The sequence below is a fragment of the Ambystoma mexicanum genome, chromosome 7q, assembly GCF_040938575.1.
Source record: "Ambystoma mexicanum isolate Mex_15411 chromosome 7q, UKY_AmexF1_1, whole genome shotgun sequence".
NCBI lineage: Eukaryota > Metazoa > Chordata > Amphibia > Caudata > Ambystomatidae > Ambystoma > Ambystoma mexicanum.
The window spans coordinates 540533447-540551335 of NC_090941.1; the positions used below are offsets into that span (position 1 = coordinate 540533447).

Here is a 17889-nt window from a genome sequence, read left to right on the forward strand (position 1 = left end):
CTGTGTGGACTGTGTGGTTTTGGTTGGTGATTCCACATTTCTATGCTTAGTGCCCTCTTTCTTTAGTAATTCTGACATCACAATGTCTATTTTTTCCTCCCACTTTGAATGTGTGGAGTTTGACGTTCTTTCCATTGCTGTGAGATAGCCTTCCACGTAAATTATCTTGTCCTTTAGTTCACTAATCATTGCTGTATTATCTTTCAAGGCCTCGTGTATTGATTCTACAGCTTTGTGAAAGGGTTTAGCACTATTGAAAATGCAGACATCACTGACAGAAGATCTTTTTTCTTTGTCGAAGGAGAGTCGGTTTTCTGACATGTTTGATGTGTTTCCAGGGCGTCTGCTTTTCTGCAGGGTATTTAAGTCTTTGGCGGCGTTGAGTGGCGCAAATCTTTCTGAGAGTCTTCTTTCTGCAGTTGATACTTTCGTTTGGGGAGGCTGAGATGGATTTTCCGACGATTGGGTCAGGTTCCCCGAAGTATGCGGCTTGTTCCACACATGATTTTCTCGTTGTTGGCAGGGGCAGAAATTGTGGGTCTGCTTTGGTCCCTCTAAGGTGGGCACAGGAGTTTGCAAGTTTGCGTGTGGCAGCTTTGGGAGACTAAGGGAGACTTCGGGGGGCTTGTTTGTTTCGTCTGACTTCTTTTTGTTCGGGTCTTCTTCTCTTTCTTCTTGCTGAGACAGTTCAGGCGGCACTGGTCTCCTTTGATTCAAGTCTCCCGATTGCGTGGACTCATGGTCGGTGAGAGCGTGTGCCGTCTGAGTCCGTCCTTGGAGATTTGTGTCAGTTTTTCTGGCCTTGCTCAGTGGAGATTTGTCTTGGATAGCCTCTAGGATTTCGGCGTCTGATAGCTCAGACTCTTGGCTAATCTTTTGTTTATGTTGCTTTAAAAAGTAGTCCTTTAGGCTGCTTGGGTTTGTCAGGGTCGGGTTACCTTTGTACCCTCCTAATGGTTTAGAGGTGACTTTTTGTTTCAGGGTCTTTGATATTGTTTTTTTCTCCCTTATTACATTCAGATTAGGGTTTTCATTTTTGCGTGCGGTCTTTTCTCTCTGTGGTGAGTTTGTTGAGACTGTGCCGTGTTGATCGTTGTCGCTCAGCTATGTTTCAGCTAGTACCAAAGGCGTGCCTTCTGCTGATTTTGATGGTTGAGGTCTCAGATGTCGGTCAAGGTTCTGGACTGGGGATTCGTTCCCTTCTGGGGACTCTGTGGACCCCACGGAGTGAGTTACTACTGATTGATTTCGGGCCTGCTCAGGGACCGTGGTGCTGGTTGTTTCTGATGGTGAGTACCCCTCCAGCCCTTTGTTCGTGAATACATCGTCTTCGGATTCCATGTCCCATGAGGAAGATGGGGTTCCTCGCCTCGTGGTTAGCTGGGCCTTTCTAAAGTGAAATCTCTTTTCAGGGTTCGTCTGATAGGCTCGACTCTGATGGACCTGAGCCTGAACCTTGATGGCTGTGTCGCATGAGTATTCTTGCGCTGCGGCCGCCTCAGCGCGCGACACGCTGCTGACTGGCATGGTTGCCCGATCTGAGTTTTCCCCGAGTTTCTGGGGTGCTGATTTGAAGCTGACGTGGCGAGTTATGTGAGGCCTCCAGGTCACTTTTTCCGTTAGTGGGTTGAGTAGATTGCAGTTGGATCGTGTTTGACAAGGCATGCTCTGCAGTACCCTGCCGTGCCCACCCTCCGATGGTCACCGGCAGGGAGTCGCTCGTCGAGACGGTAGTCAGACTGGGCGGCTGGAGTCGCTCCGTTCTTGCTGTTTGGCTGGGTTGACTGTGCGAATTTCCAGTTGTAGTGGCGAGACTTTCCCGCCCTCCTGCTTGTGTGGTGGGCTTCAAGTTTCCATGACCGGGGTCAAATTCACGTTTTTTAGGAGTTGTAGGTGTTGTTGACGGACGTGCCTCGCCCTTCCATTGCCTGTCAGTTGTTTTAGTACTGGCAGGGCGATCTTGCAGGTTCTCTTGGTCTGTTTTGCTGCTGCTGCGCCGCCGGCGGCTAATGTCGCCCTCCGTGGGTGATGGAGGAGGCATATGTGTGATGAGTGTGGTGAGAGGGTGACTGCGGGGTTAATACGATGGAATAGGGACGACACGTGTTCTTTGCCTTTCTGGTGCTGCCACAGTGCGCCAAACAGTCGCTTAACAGTCCCTGGGCTTTACTCCTCTCGGGCTTAACGCCACAAGGGTGGTAGCCTCCGGGCTTTGAAGGCGCCCGAGATCACGTGATGGAGTCACGTGTCGTGTGTAGCCGGGGAGCCCCGCCTCCTCCAGGAAGCGCGGCGAGTCTGCTGTCGTTGATTACCGGTTCGGTATGCCGGTTCAGTAAAATAAGGTAAGCGCGTGCTCCTTGCAGGCAGTTTTGCTACTGAGTACAGTTTGTGCGTAACAACGCGCAGGTTGTGCGTAAATGAAAAAGCAGATTGTTTTCAGGGGCTGTAGCTGCTCAGGAAGGGGCTTGAGGCGATAAGTTCGTATTCCTAGAAGGTCCACCCTTGCAGATAGAGCAACTTTTCGGAGTTCGGTAAATAGCTGGGGCACAGGCTACCCCAGCCAAGGGGAGTACCTTTTGAGGGCTACTCTTGCGAAAAAAGGGGTGGATGTGCCAGAGGGCCACCGGTAAGTTAGGAAAGTACTCGCAGACACTTGACGGTCCGGACAAAACTTTGTCAGTCTAGCCCATTTTGTTCATAGGTGTTAACCCCGCAGTTTCAGGACGCTCCGGCTCTTAGCGGCTGCAGGACGGGACAATCGTCTGTGGCAGGACGTAGCCTTTACTCAGCTCTTGAAGAAAGGAGGATAGTTCCGGTGCAGCATGTTTCAGGACTCGGTAGGCAAGAACTGCAGTCACATTCAGCGATGGCACCACAGTGGGCGACACAAGGACCACAAATGCTTGTGAAGTGGTGCACTCTCATAAATCGCAACCCACAGGAGCTAGGACAAGTTTTGTCGGGAGAGGGCCCAAGACCACAAACTAGCGTTTCCCAAGGTCTTGAGTCTCAACTCGGTACAGCTGCGTTCGTGTGCGATACCCTTGGTTCGAGCTGGACAGTTCACGGGATGGCCCAGGGGCACTTCCGAAGAGGATCTTTGTGAGGGTAAGTGGGTGCAGAGAGTAGTTCCCACTACTAAAGGGCAAAGCACCCTTGCAGGCCTTCTTGGTTTGATGAAAAAGCAGGGGTCTGACGGGACAATAGTGGGGTCAGTGTGCCAAGCCTTCCTAGCATGTCACCAGCGGTTCCTTGAGTCTGCTCTCTCGTTCAGGATACTTGGCTCCTAAGGATGTTTGGTATGATATGGCATTTGTAACGCGCCTATACACAAGTGTTTGAAGACACAAACAGGCAAGGAAGGGGGAACAGAGGGAGGACAGACTATCTTACTAGGCAAAGTGACATTGAGATTGCGGAAGTGCCGGGGAGAGGGGGAAAGTGCTAGCGGAAAGGGGAGGGGGACAATGCTGTGCATGGGATCAAAAAGGTGCGGCCAGCAGGTGGCAGATGCAAGGGTAAATTCAGACAGCAGCTGTCCAAAAGTGCAGGTAGGGGGACTGTAGAGTTGCAGATACAGACCCATGTACAAGGGTTGCCGGCAGGCAGTGTGGGTGTGCAACTGGGTGGGCAGGGACCTGGGCCCGAATCGGAGGGTATCCAGGTGACCAGTACAGTATCAGACAGGAAATCAGGAGAGGAAGAGGGAAGGCAGGAGTAAAGAGGAAGGTCTTTAGGTGCTTCCGGAACCGGAGATGGTTCTCAAGTTCAGAAAGGCAGGGAGGCTGTTCCAGAGGGAGGCCCCAGCCAAAGAAAGATCTACCACCAACTCGCGGCTTGGAGAAGCATCTGACCCTGAGGGAGCTGGAGGGGCGAAGAGCTTGAGTAGGAAGGTATTTGTGTAGAGAGAGTTGGAGCATGGAGGCCCCAGAAGGCCTTGTGGACAATGCAGAGGGTCTTGAACGTAATCCTTGCAGCCACTGGGAGCCAATGCAGAGATTTCAGTGCTGGAGAGAGATGTGATGCCTGGGCTAGAGACCAGGGGCAAGTCTCGCAGTCCTACTCTGGATGAGTTGCAGGGGGCAGGGAGTAGAAGCAAGCCGATTTAGAAAAAGGCTGTTGCAGTAGTCCGAGAAAGAGAGAGAAAGATTAGGCATGCCAAGGAAGGACAGAGGCAGGAATCCACTCCTGTAAACCTCAGTAGATCGACCTGGAATGGATGCAGAGCCCCTTCTCTTATCCAAGATCTGGTTTGCGGTCAAATCTCAGATAGCCAATGGGAGATATGCTCTCTTGCATACACGCCAGACATGGGCTAATTGTGGCCCATGGCGGTTCCAGTCATTCATGACTATCAGAAAACTGGCACCAGTAGTGTGGATTGGGGCCAGACCGTCCAAATCCGCTTCCTGTGCACTAGCACACGTGACATGCAGGAGCCCGTGAAAGATGCGGTTTTCACCGGAGGAATACCCAGGTCTCGCGACCTGGGGGTGGGGAGGCAAAGGCATACTTGCACAGACACCAAAAATCCTTAGAGGATGACTAGGGCCATGAAACAAAAGGACCCCTATGCGCGGTGCTGGAAGGTACTTGGCACATAGATAAAGTTACCAAGGCTAAGGGAAACAGTTTCCCAGTACTGACAGCCTGAAGGACGTGTCAGTTTCCCCATAAAAATGAGTAAAAGCTCAGAGGAGTGCAGCTGAAGGCTGCACTAAAGCTAAATCTAAAGGCCAATCTAAAGCAAAAAGTATAAGGAGTTTGTAAATGGAGGGAAAATTACACCTAAGGGAAATCTTTCCTAACCGCTAAATATGCAAGGAATAGCCTGATGCCCAGGTGCTGCTGATATAGATAAAATCCAGCTGCAAATGCGTTAATGCCCAGAATAACCTAACTGAATGTAGCACAGGTTTTGTACAGTCAACCAGTGTAAGGCATACCCTCACATTTAAAGGTCCTGCATCATATGCAGCCTTGGATGTCACAATAATTCGATAACATGTTAAACACGAGGTAGGTTTAGCCACACAGGTGCTGCCATACTATGCCAAGCACAGTCAACTGCTACAGCAATGCCATCATATGCTTAAGTCACAATGTTTGTATTGAGGCATGTACTGTTTCACCAGAAAAAACCTTTTTCCCCTTAAAGTTTAGAGGCGCTCGGCCCAGGGAGCATGGACTGTCCTGACTCCGCCCTCCCGCGCCACACCCAGTCCCCTTTTCCGCGTTGGCAGGAACGGGCCGAATTCACCAGCGCTCCTGGGTTTGGCTTCGCCCATTTAATTCCACGCACGGATACTACTTTTTTGTCTTATCTATCATTCAGGTACTCGGTCCTCAGGCATCCCGCTCCTCCCCGGCGCATGTCGACTTCTACAGGTGTCCATCCTGCAACAGGCTCTTACCAACTTCAGACCCCCACGCCCTCTGCCTACTTGCCTTGGCCCAGACCACGGTTGGCAATCATGTTCGGCGTGTGACTCGCTGTCCTCGATGCTCTGAAGAACAGACTAGCCAGGTGGAGGGAGCTCTTACAGAAGTCGCCTCCAGAGGATCTCAAGAAGGTAGGGGCGATATTTTCCAGCGCACTCCTGCAAGGGAGACTCCCTCACAGGGACACTCCCGCGTGGGGAGGGACCGGCCAGGTCCTTCTACTGGCACGTGCACAGAGGCTGCTACAGCTACTGGCCTTCGGGTCGAGGGGTCCTCGGATCCTCCTGGACGCAGTGTCGATGGACCGGAAGGTTCTTGTACCTGATTCACACCCGAGGGGCTCCGCCCATTTATCGGCGCAATGGCCGAGGGGCTATGCCCCAACACCAGCAATACGCCAGAGGGGCTACGTCCTAATACCGGCAATACATCTGAGGGGGCGCCTATACGTAGCTCTATCGACCCCCGGGTCGAGGGTATCACACCTACCGGCCCGAGACCCGAGGAGCAGGGTAGGCCCAGTGGGCTGGGCATCACGTTACAGGCACGTGGCAGGCAGCTCGACAAAATGGCCACCGCGCTAATCAGGAACACCCATCCGACGCCATCGCACGAATTCGATGAAGAACGAATGTAAAGGTGGGACTGGTCGCAACCAGGTACGTGGCCTACAGTCTACCCTTCATATGCGCAGGGCAGCTTTCCAATGTGTCCATACGGACTAGGTATGCAGCAGCAGTCCCCCGCTTCCCCGTCTGTACCCCCTACCACCTCTTCGGCCAGTGAGGAGGTGCTCTTCGACAAATTCCTCAGCCTCATGAGCTACTTCACAGGTGCTTTGGCAGCATGTCCATGTTTGTATCCTTATTCTGTTAAATCTCTCAGCAGTCTTAGACACAGGTGAGCATGGGCTATGCATTTCCATCTTGACCAAGTGCATTGTGGTTGATGGGTGAATTATGCAATTATTTTAATCATATCTGCCATATCGGTTTGTCCAGGTAGCCACAGCCAGATGATCACTCATCCCTGCTCTGCCGATTTAACCCCCTACCCCACTCCAAACCCCTACCTCCCCCGTCAGTTTAGCTCCCTTGATATTTAGCCGTCTGCATTGAGCTGCAAGGGGACCTGAAATGAGGGCTGGCATCTCCATCCAGCATAACAATGACACGCATGTAAAACCCAGGTTTTCCTTTGACAGTTTAATCCCAGGCTCCTCCATCATGGACGAGGTTACTGAAAGTTCGGCATCCCCCTTGCCCATTATGGAGTAGCCGCCCTGCATCCTTACCCATTTGTTACACAAGCAGCAATGCACCCATACAGCCCTCTCATTCAAACATTCACTCCGATTTTAAAAAAAGGAAGAAAAAGTAACTTCACTCATACATTTCTCATTTATACACTCACGCAATTGGCATTTATTCTCTCATACTTAATCACACTAGATACTCACAATCAGCATTCCTTTCACTCATTCACCAGTACATTCAGCAATCAGCTGCATTCATTCATGTGCATGCACATTCAAAAAGATTGCATTTTCACTAATGCACAATCACACGCGTACATGCACACATACATATTTAAAAAATAAATAAAACAAATGCCTGTGTCTCAATTCCATGTTCCTGCTCAGCTGCTCCATCCGGAAGGCACTCCACGCAGGAAGGAGAGAAAGGTGTCCATCAAGCACCTCTGGTGCTCTAGAGCGAGGCTGTGTAGCACAAACTGACCACCCTAGGAGGGCATAGTACTCAACCAGCACGGTCAGTGGGCCATGCAAGGCTGGGAAAGCAAAACTCCCATCCTTGCACGGCTCATTGCCCATGTGTAGCTGGATTACTGCACCCAAGGGGAAATCTTGTTCCCTCGCAAGACATCCAACCAAGGAGTGCTCCCTCAGCTACACACTGTAGCTGAGACCCCTCAGGTTTTCACTGGGCATCACACACACCCCAACATGTTTCGTTCCTAGTCACACAATTACTTTCCGGAAATTCATCCGGGGAGAAAGGGGATTCAACAAACTACATATAACGTGAACAAATCTGCTGAATTACATTTTTAACATTGGTGATTAGACATTGGTTAACATTCGTGCTCCCATATATACATTTTTCTTCGGGTTTATACGTCCTGGCCTTTTCATAGTCAATGTTTCAAGTTATCTGTAGACATTATGCCCTGTCCTCATCAGTCACCTGTTCAGCGAAAACCCCATGTTACAAATCTAAAAAATATTACTAGGGAACAACTTAATATGCTATTCTTCCTCTAGTGCTACTCACATGAGGTTATATAACTGAACATTTCATTTGTTCAATTTCCACTAGCAGGACATAACTCTTTAGATCACCAAAACCGACATAGACAATAGTCATCAAGCACTCCATGTCCCAACTCACAACTACTTTATTGATTTGCTCGCACTCAACTTTTAGCTTCATGTTGTCAATCGTGTTTTTCGGCCCTTATGTCCAAGTGCCACATGCTTTTTGTTTCCCAAGCCCTTTTCAATCAACCAGGTACTGAAACAAAATAACATACGTCTCTCTGGTTGTATTCTGTGGACCATTTTATCTCTGGTTTTAGTAGTTCTAGCATGCAAAGCACTCAATTTTATCAGTAACGTTGTCATATGATATAGCATTTATAACGTTCCTAAATGCAAGTGTTTCATGGCGCGATGAGGCAAGGGAGGGGAACAGAGGGAAGACTGACGACGATCTTAATAGGCCAGGTGACATTGAGTTTGTGGAAGTGCAAGGGAGGTGGGGGAGGGGAAAAGTTCGAGGGGAAAGGGAAGTGCAGTACATAGGATAAACAGTAAATACAAATAAAAAAATAGGAACAATTAATACGAAGTGCTACCGGGAGGTGCAAGAGTAATTGCAGACATTGGGTGTTAAGTGCCGATAGGGGGTTGTAGGGATAGAGAAACAGCCCCAGAGTGCAAGGGTTGCCAGGGGAGCAGTGCAGGTGTGCAACTGGCGGGGATGGGACCTGGGCCCCCCGAACAGAGGGTAGCCAGGTGACCAGTGTGCAGTTTCAGTTTCAGCAGGGGGAGATTAAGCAGAAGCAAAGAGGAAGGTCTTGAGGTGCTTCTGGAACCAGAGATGGTTCTCCTCAATTTTCAGAGTGGCAGGGAGGCTGTTCCAGAGGAAGTCCCCAGCCAAAGAGATCTACCACCAGTTAGTTGCTTGGAGAAGCGACTGACCCTGAGGGAGTTGGAGGCGGATGATCTTAGAGCTCGAGAAGGAAGATATTTAGGAAGAGAGTTTTGAAGGTATTTAGGCCTGAGAAGGCCTTGTGCACAATGCAGAGTGTTTTGAACTTGATCCTCTCAGCCACTGGGAGCCAGTGCAGAGATTTCAGTTCTGGATGATTTGCAGAGGGCGGACAGTAGAGGCAGGCAGATTTATAAAGAGGCTGTTGCAGTTGTGCAGCCTAGAGAGAACCACAGCTCTGGAGACAGTGAGCTTCTGGGGGAAAGAGAGGAAAGGAAGAATACCTGTGAGGAGGTACAGCTGGTAGTGTGACTTCTTAGAGATGTCAGATATGTGGAGAGAAGGAGAGCGTGGAGTCGATGTGTTTAGCCTCACAGGTGGGAGCAGGAAGAGGGCCAAGGGAGGCTGGACTGGCCAGAGAGGGACAGGAAAGGAGGGAGCGGTGTGCAGATGAGGAGAATCTCCGTCTTACTGGCATTAAGGCAGAGATCATTGGCGGCACACCACTCCTGGATAGCAGACAGTCGGAGATGAGAGAAGAGGTGGCTGAAGAGAGCCTGAAAATGAAGTGCGTCATCCACATAGCACTGAAAGTTGGAGCAGAGAGCGGCGATGCAATGGGCAAGAAGTGACAGGTATTGGTTGAACAGCCATGGTGAGAGGTTAGACCCCTGTGGAACACCTTAGTGGTGTAGAGTGACCTATACCAGCGTCCCTAATTGAAATGTATGTAGCCTCACACACGTCTGCCTAATATGAGAGCCACGTGGCACAATGTGTATTTATCGGACTGATGGCATTGCTGCGTACAATGTGTGGCCACGTCATCATGTTGTCAATTATGCGGGTGTCTTTTTCTTGGCCAATAGCAACATTTTGTTAGGGCGCCTTCTTCGCGTCATCACTCCTCATGCTCTGTATTAGCCTATGGCAAAATAAGATTAACCATTGTCAAGACAACAACCATTACAACAGTCTGTGCCACTCAATACATTCATTCAAGCCTTTTTGTAATTTTTAGTGATGGAAATTAGTACAGTCCATTTTAAACCTGCTGAGTGGTGTTTTAGTATACAATATTCCACTAACGGTGCTGTGGATATTTTATTTTGAATACTTGTGTGTTCCGTTAGTCTTGTCCTCACTTTTTCTTTGTTTTTCCAATATAAATCTGGTCACAAGGACACCAGACGTCATAAAAAACCTTTGCCACGTTGCAATTGCTGAACATGATCTGGCGCCATGGTTTGGGTAGCCACCTATCAACCGCTGCACTCCTCAGTGTTTTGTTAAAACACTTAAATTTACCACACAGAGCATGGCCCACAATTTTATCTAAGCCCAATGTTTCTTCTTCACATCGTTCCTCATAATTTGGTCTTTGAAATTGCTACTCCTTTTGTAGGCAAAAAGGCTACTTAAGGTGGAATTTGCCCCCTTCCTACATTTTCCATTTTTTTAAAATAATTTTGAGTCAGATTTGAGAGAGTACTCGCAAACATTAAATTATCATTGTTGTTGTTACAAACTTTCATATTCTAACAAGGCAACTCTGTCGTTGTTTTGGGCTCTTTAATCTCTTGACTATTTGTGCTGGGAATCCTCTTTTTCTCAGTTTCCTGCCCAACATTTCTGCTTTGTCCACAAATGATTGTTTATCAAAGCTATTCATTCCTCTTTAACCTCAAGAACTGACCAAACGGGAGATGACCCCCATATGGGTTTGGTATGAAAGCTGGGACGTATTAATAGTGAGTTCCGATCTGTTTGTTTACAAAATGGTTTGAATGCTAATGTGTGCTTCACTTGGTTGGCCTGTATAGTAATATCTAGAACATTAATTTCCAAATTACTATAGTTTGCTGTAAATTCTAGATGTTTATCCTGATTGTTGAGCCAAGTAATAAATGCAGTTGCTCGATTCATATCTCCAGGCCAAATAACCAGCACATCTATGTAACAGTTCCATACCTTGATGTGGGTTTTCTTTTCTTGTGCCCTTTCGACATAGTTTGCTTCACTTGGTGCCACAGTCGCTCACATGGCAGTGAAAACTGTTGCCGACCTTAAAGTAGTTCTATTAGGGCCATCTCGACACACTAGAGAATGAAAGAATTCAGTGTACCCCGATTAACCTTTGGGGGAATAATGGTGTACAAAGATGTCACGTCAAGCCCAATCATCTCTTTACTTGGATCATACTCTGTTCCTGCTATCGGGTTTATTACTGCCATCATATCCTATACATAAGACTTCATTACTTACAGTCTAAATTATATGTCTGCATATTTGGAAAGGGGCTCTAATACAGAGTCTATCTTTGAGACTGTAGGGCGTCCCGGTGGACTTGTAAAGAAGGTTTAAGGTTTCAGACCATTGTCCGTCACTTTTTAACTTTCTTTTAGCAACAAAGCTGGCTAAGGCTGACACTGTAAATTAGATAATTGTATTTCTTCGTTCAAAGAAATTATGGGATTAATTTTCCGCACACCCTATACTCCTAGTCCCGTCCCTTTTTGCTCCATCCTTATGGGCGTCCCCCAACATGGGGACAGTAACAGAACCTTTGGCAGGGTAAAATTGAGCATTCTCTTTAAATATAGCATAGCGTGCGGGGGTGGGTGTGGCCGCAGGTGTGGGAAAAAACGCGCCCCCATGCCGATGCCCTGTTTTTTCCTCACTGACGTGTCTGACCTGGCAGCTAGGGGCAGAGACTTTTTAAACTTTCTGCATGCTCCCTGATCATCTTCACCTTCCTTCGGTGCTTCGCCTCCCCGGCATATGTCCGCTGCAGGAGGATTCATGAGATGCGTGTCCTGCAACCGCTCGTTCCCGGCCTCGGGCCCCGTGCTCTGTCTTGAGTGCCTGGGGCCCGACCATCACTGGGACGCGTGCGCGGCTTGCAGCGTTGTCGGTCACTGAGCATTGAAGACTGTTATCGTGTTGCAGATCTTCCACACTTCTCCTCAAGCTCACCTTAAAGACTTTGTCTCCAAGACCTCACGTCAAGACAAGGTAGGCCCTTTGTTTAGTACGGCTCCTAAGCACGGAGAGTCCTTCCTGGGGCGTTCCTTAGATTCAGGTTCTGGCAGGCCCTCAGGCGCTAAGGCTACCGGCTCCCAAGCCGAGGGGCTCAGCGGTCCTACCGGGCTGTCCTCGTAGGGCCGATCAAGTTCGCCCTCATCGACCACCAAGGGGCAAAGGATTGCCGTGTTCTACCTCCAAGAGTCAGTCCTTGGCACAATCCAGTATGACCACCGGAGCAGGTGCACAGCCTACTGGAGCCCTCTCCGAGGTCGTGGGTCAGGGTGATTCGACTACTGGACGACTAATCTGAGGTCAATGCTTCTGTTTCGGACTCATGGCCCAAGGTGTGTTCTCCCATGTCTGAGCCATCTCGGGGCCTTTGCGCCGCGCCGCCCCGGCCAGGCCAGGCCATGGTCCAACCCCAAGATGGCGGATAAGCAGAGCTGGAAGTGTTCTTTCACGAGTCCTTGGTTCCTTTCTGTAGTCTCCAGGGGCTTCAGTCTTTCTCTTCCTTTTCCTCTACAATCCTTCTCGGTACGTCAGGTGGGGTCCCCGTCCTTTTTATGGGAGATGCAGGCAGTGGAACCAGTTTCTCAGTCAGACCGAGGCTGGCCTGAGAGTCCTGGGCCTGTCATTCCTCAACTTGTCTTTACCGCTTCAAAATGATAACTCCTGCGCAAATAGTGGAATGCCTGCGCAGGCGACTGGATGTGTTCCTAGACCTCAAGGATGCATACCTTTTTATGTCCCCATTTACCAGCCGCATTGGAAGTTATTGCGGTTCACTTCCACTACAAGGTACTGCCCTTCGACCTCAATTTGGTCCTCGTGTGTTAACGAAAAGGATGAATGCAGTGGCAGGTCTCCTCTGCCTGGAGGGCCACCAATTATACCCTTATCTGGATGGCTGGCTAGTTGGGGCCAGCTCTCCCGAGGGGCGGTGCACTCCAGCCAATGGCTGGTGGACTTTCTGCACCAGATGGTCTTTTCCCTCAACAGGTGAGGGTCGTAGCGGACTTCTGCCCAGGATCTGGTGTTCCTTGGAGTGCGCTGGGACATGGCGGCGCAGTGGGTGTTCCCCAAGCCAGGGAGACTCCACTCCCTCGATAATGCAGTAGGGCACTTTTTGGCCAATTCAAACACCTCAGCATGGTGGTTTCAGCATCTTCTGGGACTGATTGCATCCTGCATGCTCACAGTCCAGCATGCCTGCCTCAAGATGAGGCGCCTCTAGCTCCACCTGGCGGCCATTTGGGACCAGGAGATGGGGTTCTCGGTCGAACAGGACCCCGAATCCCCCGTCCCCTCCTCATCCTAGATCATTGTTGGTGGCTGATGGACTGCATTGTGGCTGTGGGGCCCCCCCTTGACCTTAACGAAGCCCACTCTGGTGGTGACCGATTCCTTGCTGTTGGGCGGGAGGGGGATCCTACTCTGGAGGGTTACTCCATTCATGGTGTATGGTCCAGGGAGTAGGTGGTCCTGCACATCAATCTGCTTGAGCTAAGGGTGGTGGGCCAGGCACTCAAGGCTTTTCTGCCTCATCAGGGACAGTGCGGTTCTGGTCAGGACCGACAACTCAATTAATATGTTTTACTTGAACATGCAAGGTTGCCACCTGTTCTCCCCCTCCGCCTATGAGTGGGAGTTACACATCAACTCTTTGTTGCCCCTGTTCCAGAGATGGGAGATTCTGGACCTCCTGAATTCCAAGTGCCCCCGCAAAATCATTCTCCTGCGTTCTTGGCATGCATAAAGGATATACGTTTCTTACTCGCCAAGAGTCCGTTATTACAAGCCATTTACTAGTGGTGAGTGCACATTTTGAGGTCTGTTAGACTTGTGTGTGTTCCTGATAGGTTTAAAATATTCTCTCAATTATTTCTGCATTTGCAAAAATGGAGGATGGCCTGCACATTCTGAATATCTTCACCACTCATAAGCAGTTTTGTGCTTTTCATGTAATGACATCCCACTCCCTACATATTGGTTTTAAAAACCTGACTCGTGGCTCTTAAAATATGACATTAAAAAGAACATGGTCTATATTTTAAATTGAATAAAGATTTACTTATTGATTCGAAAAGCTCTGTTCAAAGAACTGCTAGTTCGTGTTTTGAACTGTGTACTTTCATTTCAGTTTGATAGTGATATATAAAACAGCATGCGTTTGTGCTAGAGTACTGTCTCATTGTTGATGTAAATGTGGAGTGTAACCAGAGTTTTTGTTCTTCTTTAGGATTTGGTGAAAAGTCACTTGATGTATGCTGTAAGAGAAGAAGTGGAAGTTCTGAAGGAGCAAATAAAAGAGCTGATCGAGAAAAATTCCCAACTGGAACAGGAGAACAGCCTGCTAAAGACTCTTGCAAGTCCAGAGCAGATGGCTCAGTTCCAGGCCCAGCTGCAAACAGGCTCTCCTCCAGCATCCTCGCAACCACCTGGACCACCAGCCTCGGGGCCTCCTGGCACAGCATAGCGTGTACCAGGCAGACTGGGAAGGACATGCCAAGAGCTACCCACATGGAGCGGTATTCTCTCACCCATCCGTTGTACTGCACGCCCGCTGCCAGGGAGGCCCGTCTACGACCGGGGCTCCTCACGACATTCAGTATTACAATTGTTTGGCTTTTTTTTTTGTTTTTTGCTTGGAGTTAATCTTTTGGAGTGGTGAATTAAACTGTTCTTTTGTGAGCTTGGCACCGTGCAATGGAGACTAAACCAGCTGTATGTCCGACCAAGACATTCTTGAAGAATTAGTCCTGTGGAAGCACCTGCATGAGTCTCCATCTCTGCAGTCCTGTAGGTAATTAACACAAGTGCTTTCAACAAAGTAAGTTTAAAGACATGGATTAAACTAAGAGCAGTGTATTCTCCCCCCAAAAAAAAGAAATTTGAAGGGATTAAAAACAAGAACTGAAATGGCAAGCAATGAAGCTAATGGGTGTCGGTAGTGAAATGCGTTTTCAGTATTCAACTGATACCTACCACCTGAAATGCGAATGTTGGCTCAGTCAAAAGTCAAGGGCATGTGTACAAAAGCATTTGGAGAGTCGGGAGGCAGTGACATGCATTGCAGTTGGGACCTGTGAAAATTACAATGAAGGTTATTTGCCCAGTGTATATTGTGTATGTAGTGTAAGTACTCTGTAAAATAGAAAACTGTAACTACTATTTAGGTTGTACAGATTGAAATTTAGCTGTTTCATTGGCTGAGATGAAATGTTTGAATAGTTTTTTTTAATGCTGTTAAAGAAGAATGCACATACACAACTGTTTAGAACTTGGCAGCTTAGTGCTGTTTGTGTACTTTTTTTGAATTTGCACTGGCTGCTCAGTATCTTGAAGTCAATCTCTGTAATTGAAGTTTTTGGTTCATAGTAACACTCCAGACACTTGATCAATTCCTGCTAACAAATATGGTTTTTGCATATGATCTCTATGGCAGTATGCAGATGTTGTGCATGTTCTCTAAACAGTTGTAACACGTCAATGTATTTAACTGTTGCACTTGTCAACTTTCAATAAAGCATACATTGTTGGTAAATTGTCTGCATCATTCAGTGAATATGCAAACCTCTTAGGGGTAAAAATGTGAAGTTTCAATCCACTAACTAGCCATACAATGTTAGTCCCCACCTCAATTCTACACATACACAAAGCACACCATTTCTTGCTCACCAAAAGATAGTTATGACTAGCCAATGGCAAATGCATATTTTGAGGCCCTATAATGTGCTATTTTAAGGGGTTTCCATGCATGTGCTAGATGCCTTCAGTGCCAAGTGTATTGTTGTAACAGGATAATTGATTAGTGAGGTACATGCCATCTGTTTTTGATATGCATGTTGTGCACAGGCTGCCATCTTGTGGGTAGTCTGGAATTTTACTGCTGATTTACCAAATCTTAAAGTAGCATTGATATGGCTTTACGAGTAATAAGATGCCAGCGTAACCTGTATGCTTCTCCCATCCTGGCCCTGTGAGCAAACCCATCTTCAGATTTTTCTTTACCGCCTTTGTGTTCAGTAACGGAAAAGGAAGAAGCGGGACCGGGGAAGAAGTTTCATTCATGTTACAACTTCTAATGGGTACTGGAGAAGAAATATTTTGGGATCTAAAGAAGTGACCTCCACAACTACAAAGACATTGGGATCCGCAATCCGGGAGCAGTACATATGGCAGTGTTCACATTTCTTTGAGTTGCAGATCTCTTGACTTGGAAGTTGTCATTTCATAGGCAAACCACCATTTACGTTACTTTCCGTGGATTTATAAACCATTATTGCAGTCGGTGGCTACCATGTGATGTCAAGTGAATTGGTTGCCTAACCTGCAAACATTGAAGAGCAGAAACTTAAAAGTTGAAACCGAAAAAACTGTTAGAGGTATATCTTATGGACTAGAGCTGTTTAACAGCATCAGTATCTGTCGAAAATGTGATGGTGTTTGAGTCCGAGCTTGTAGATAATCCAATTTTGAGGAAAATAACTAGAGCCCAATGTGACGCCTAAAAATATTGTCGGATTTTCAGAAGCGGCCATACCGACATTGACTGACCGATGCAGCTTGCCAATCCGTATTATTTTGGATGTATCAAGGGGTTTTGATGTCCTTTTCTGTAGTTTCATCCAGTTTTGTATCACAATGCGGTGGGGGTGGCTGCAGGAGAGGAGTGCTTAGTGCAGGACTGTGTTGAACCTCGTTTGGTGCCCTCTCCCTCCTGTTCTGAAGAACTACTGGTGGTTTGTGGAAGGCTAAGTTGTGGGAGCCCTGAGGCACGGTGGTGAACGGAGAAGAGTAGGTTATTAGTAAGGTAAGTGGTGACTGTGAAACAGTAAATTTTAATACTTGTGAATCTGCTTGGAATCACATGCGGTGCGGACATCTAGTGGTAATCAGGTAGTATTGCATCTTGTCTTTCGAGGATTGAAAGGGGGATGTCAAAATGGGCGTGCTTGTAACACTATCCTTAACGTGACGTTTAGTGTACCCAAAATCAATCACGCGTCGAGGTCCCTCAGATTTATTTCCACCCAGCTAGCTGGTCGCCCTATGCTGAGCTCATACATTGCAAAGTTACAAGTTCATTCTCCACGACCGTTGGTCGTTCAATCTTCAACCTGCCTTCATCGAAGACTACTTCTGGACCCTACGTCGAAGATGCTATGGATTTCGACAACTGGTGCTTCGGATGACTCTGTTGAGCGCATGTCCTTGGCCATCCGGCCAGGCCTATACAGTAGGGAAGAGTGGGGCCCCGGGGTTTGATTCTTTTTAGAATGCATTGCCTTTTCCCTTCTGGTCTTGCTGATGCCCTTAACCTCAACTATGGAGAGGACTCTAAGTTTTTTTCCCGTCCTGCACCTGCAAACACCAGTGGAAAGTCACTCACCAAAAGTGTAACAAGTGTCTGCCTTGTGATCACGAGTGATCCTGCAAGTCTTGCCAACTTTTTAATCCAAAGACGCTAAAAGATCGGCGGACGAAGTGGTGGTCGGCCTACGCCATGCAGGCCGAGAGTGGACCCCCCCCCCGTCAGCGCAGGCACCTTGAGTGACAAGCATTCAAGCAGTAGCCATGGCTCAGATGTGGAGGCCACTGACTGTCCAGGTGAACCATTAGGTTCCCAAGTGCCTGTCCCTGACAGGCAGGTCATCGGTGCTGCTTTGGGTAGACAAAATCCCGGCGACCGGGGCACACCAGCACCACAAAAGGAAAAGCACACAAGCTCCCTTGACCGGATTCGTTGAGGAAGCAACAGTTGCCAACTGGCCCGTAGGTTGCAACAACGCTCATCGATATTCATGATCGGCTGCCCTCCCTGCAACAGTTGTCACGGCATGTGTCCGGGCATTCTACCCATAAGGGCGTCTCTACCAAACATCACAAGACCGCTGATGCGCCTCCTAAGAGTGTCAGGCCATAGGGTTTCTGTGGCGCTGCAAACATCAAAGCTTACAGGCATGCCAAAAACACTCCCCGATCCACCAGAGCTACGCAGAAGTCGTGCAGCCATTGTTTCGGCAGCAAATAAATCTAAAGACCAGTCCAAACGTCGAGAGGAGTATTCAGAAGGGTCACTGCCCCTCTCTAAGGCTATGGCTGATAAATCTCAACTTCCTAAAGAGACTAGTCCTGCAGGAGAACCTCCATCCTCCAGTCCCCTCTTGTTCATCCCTATGGACCA

At 48.3% G+C, this 17889-nt stretch overlaps 1 protein-coding gene across 1 annotated transcript in view; it reads left to right on the plus strand.

The window, feature by feature from the left end:
• TSC22D1 (TSC22 domain family member 1) overlaps positions 1 to 15246 on the plus strand; it is a 265286-nt gene extending 250040 nt beyond the window's left edge. Inside the window, exon 3 of the mRNA XM_069640084.1 lies at positions 13942 to 15246. Within this exon, the coding sequence (XP_069496185.1) occupies positions 13942 to 14178 (237 nt within the window). The 3' untranslated portion in view covers positions 14179 to 15246. The remainder of the gene's footprint in view (positions 1 to 13941) is intronic.
• The last annotated feature ends 2643 nt before the right edge of the window (positions 15247 to 17889 follow it).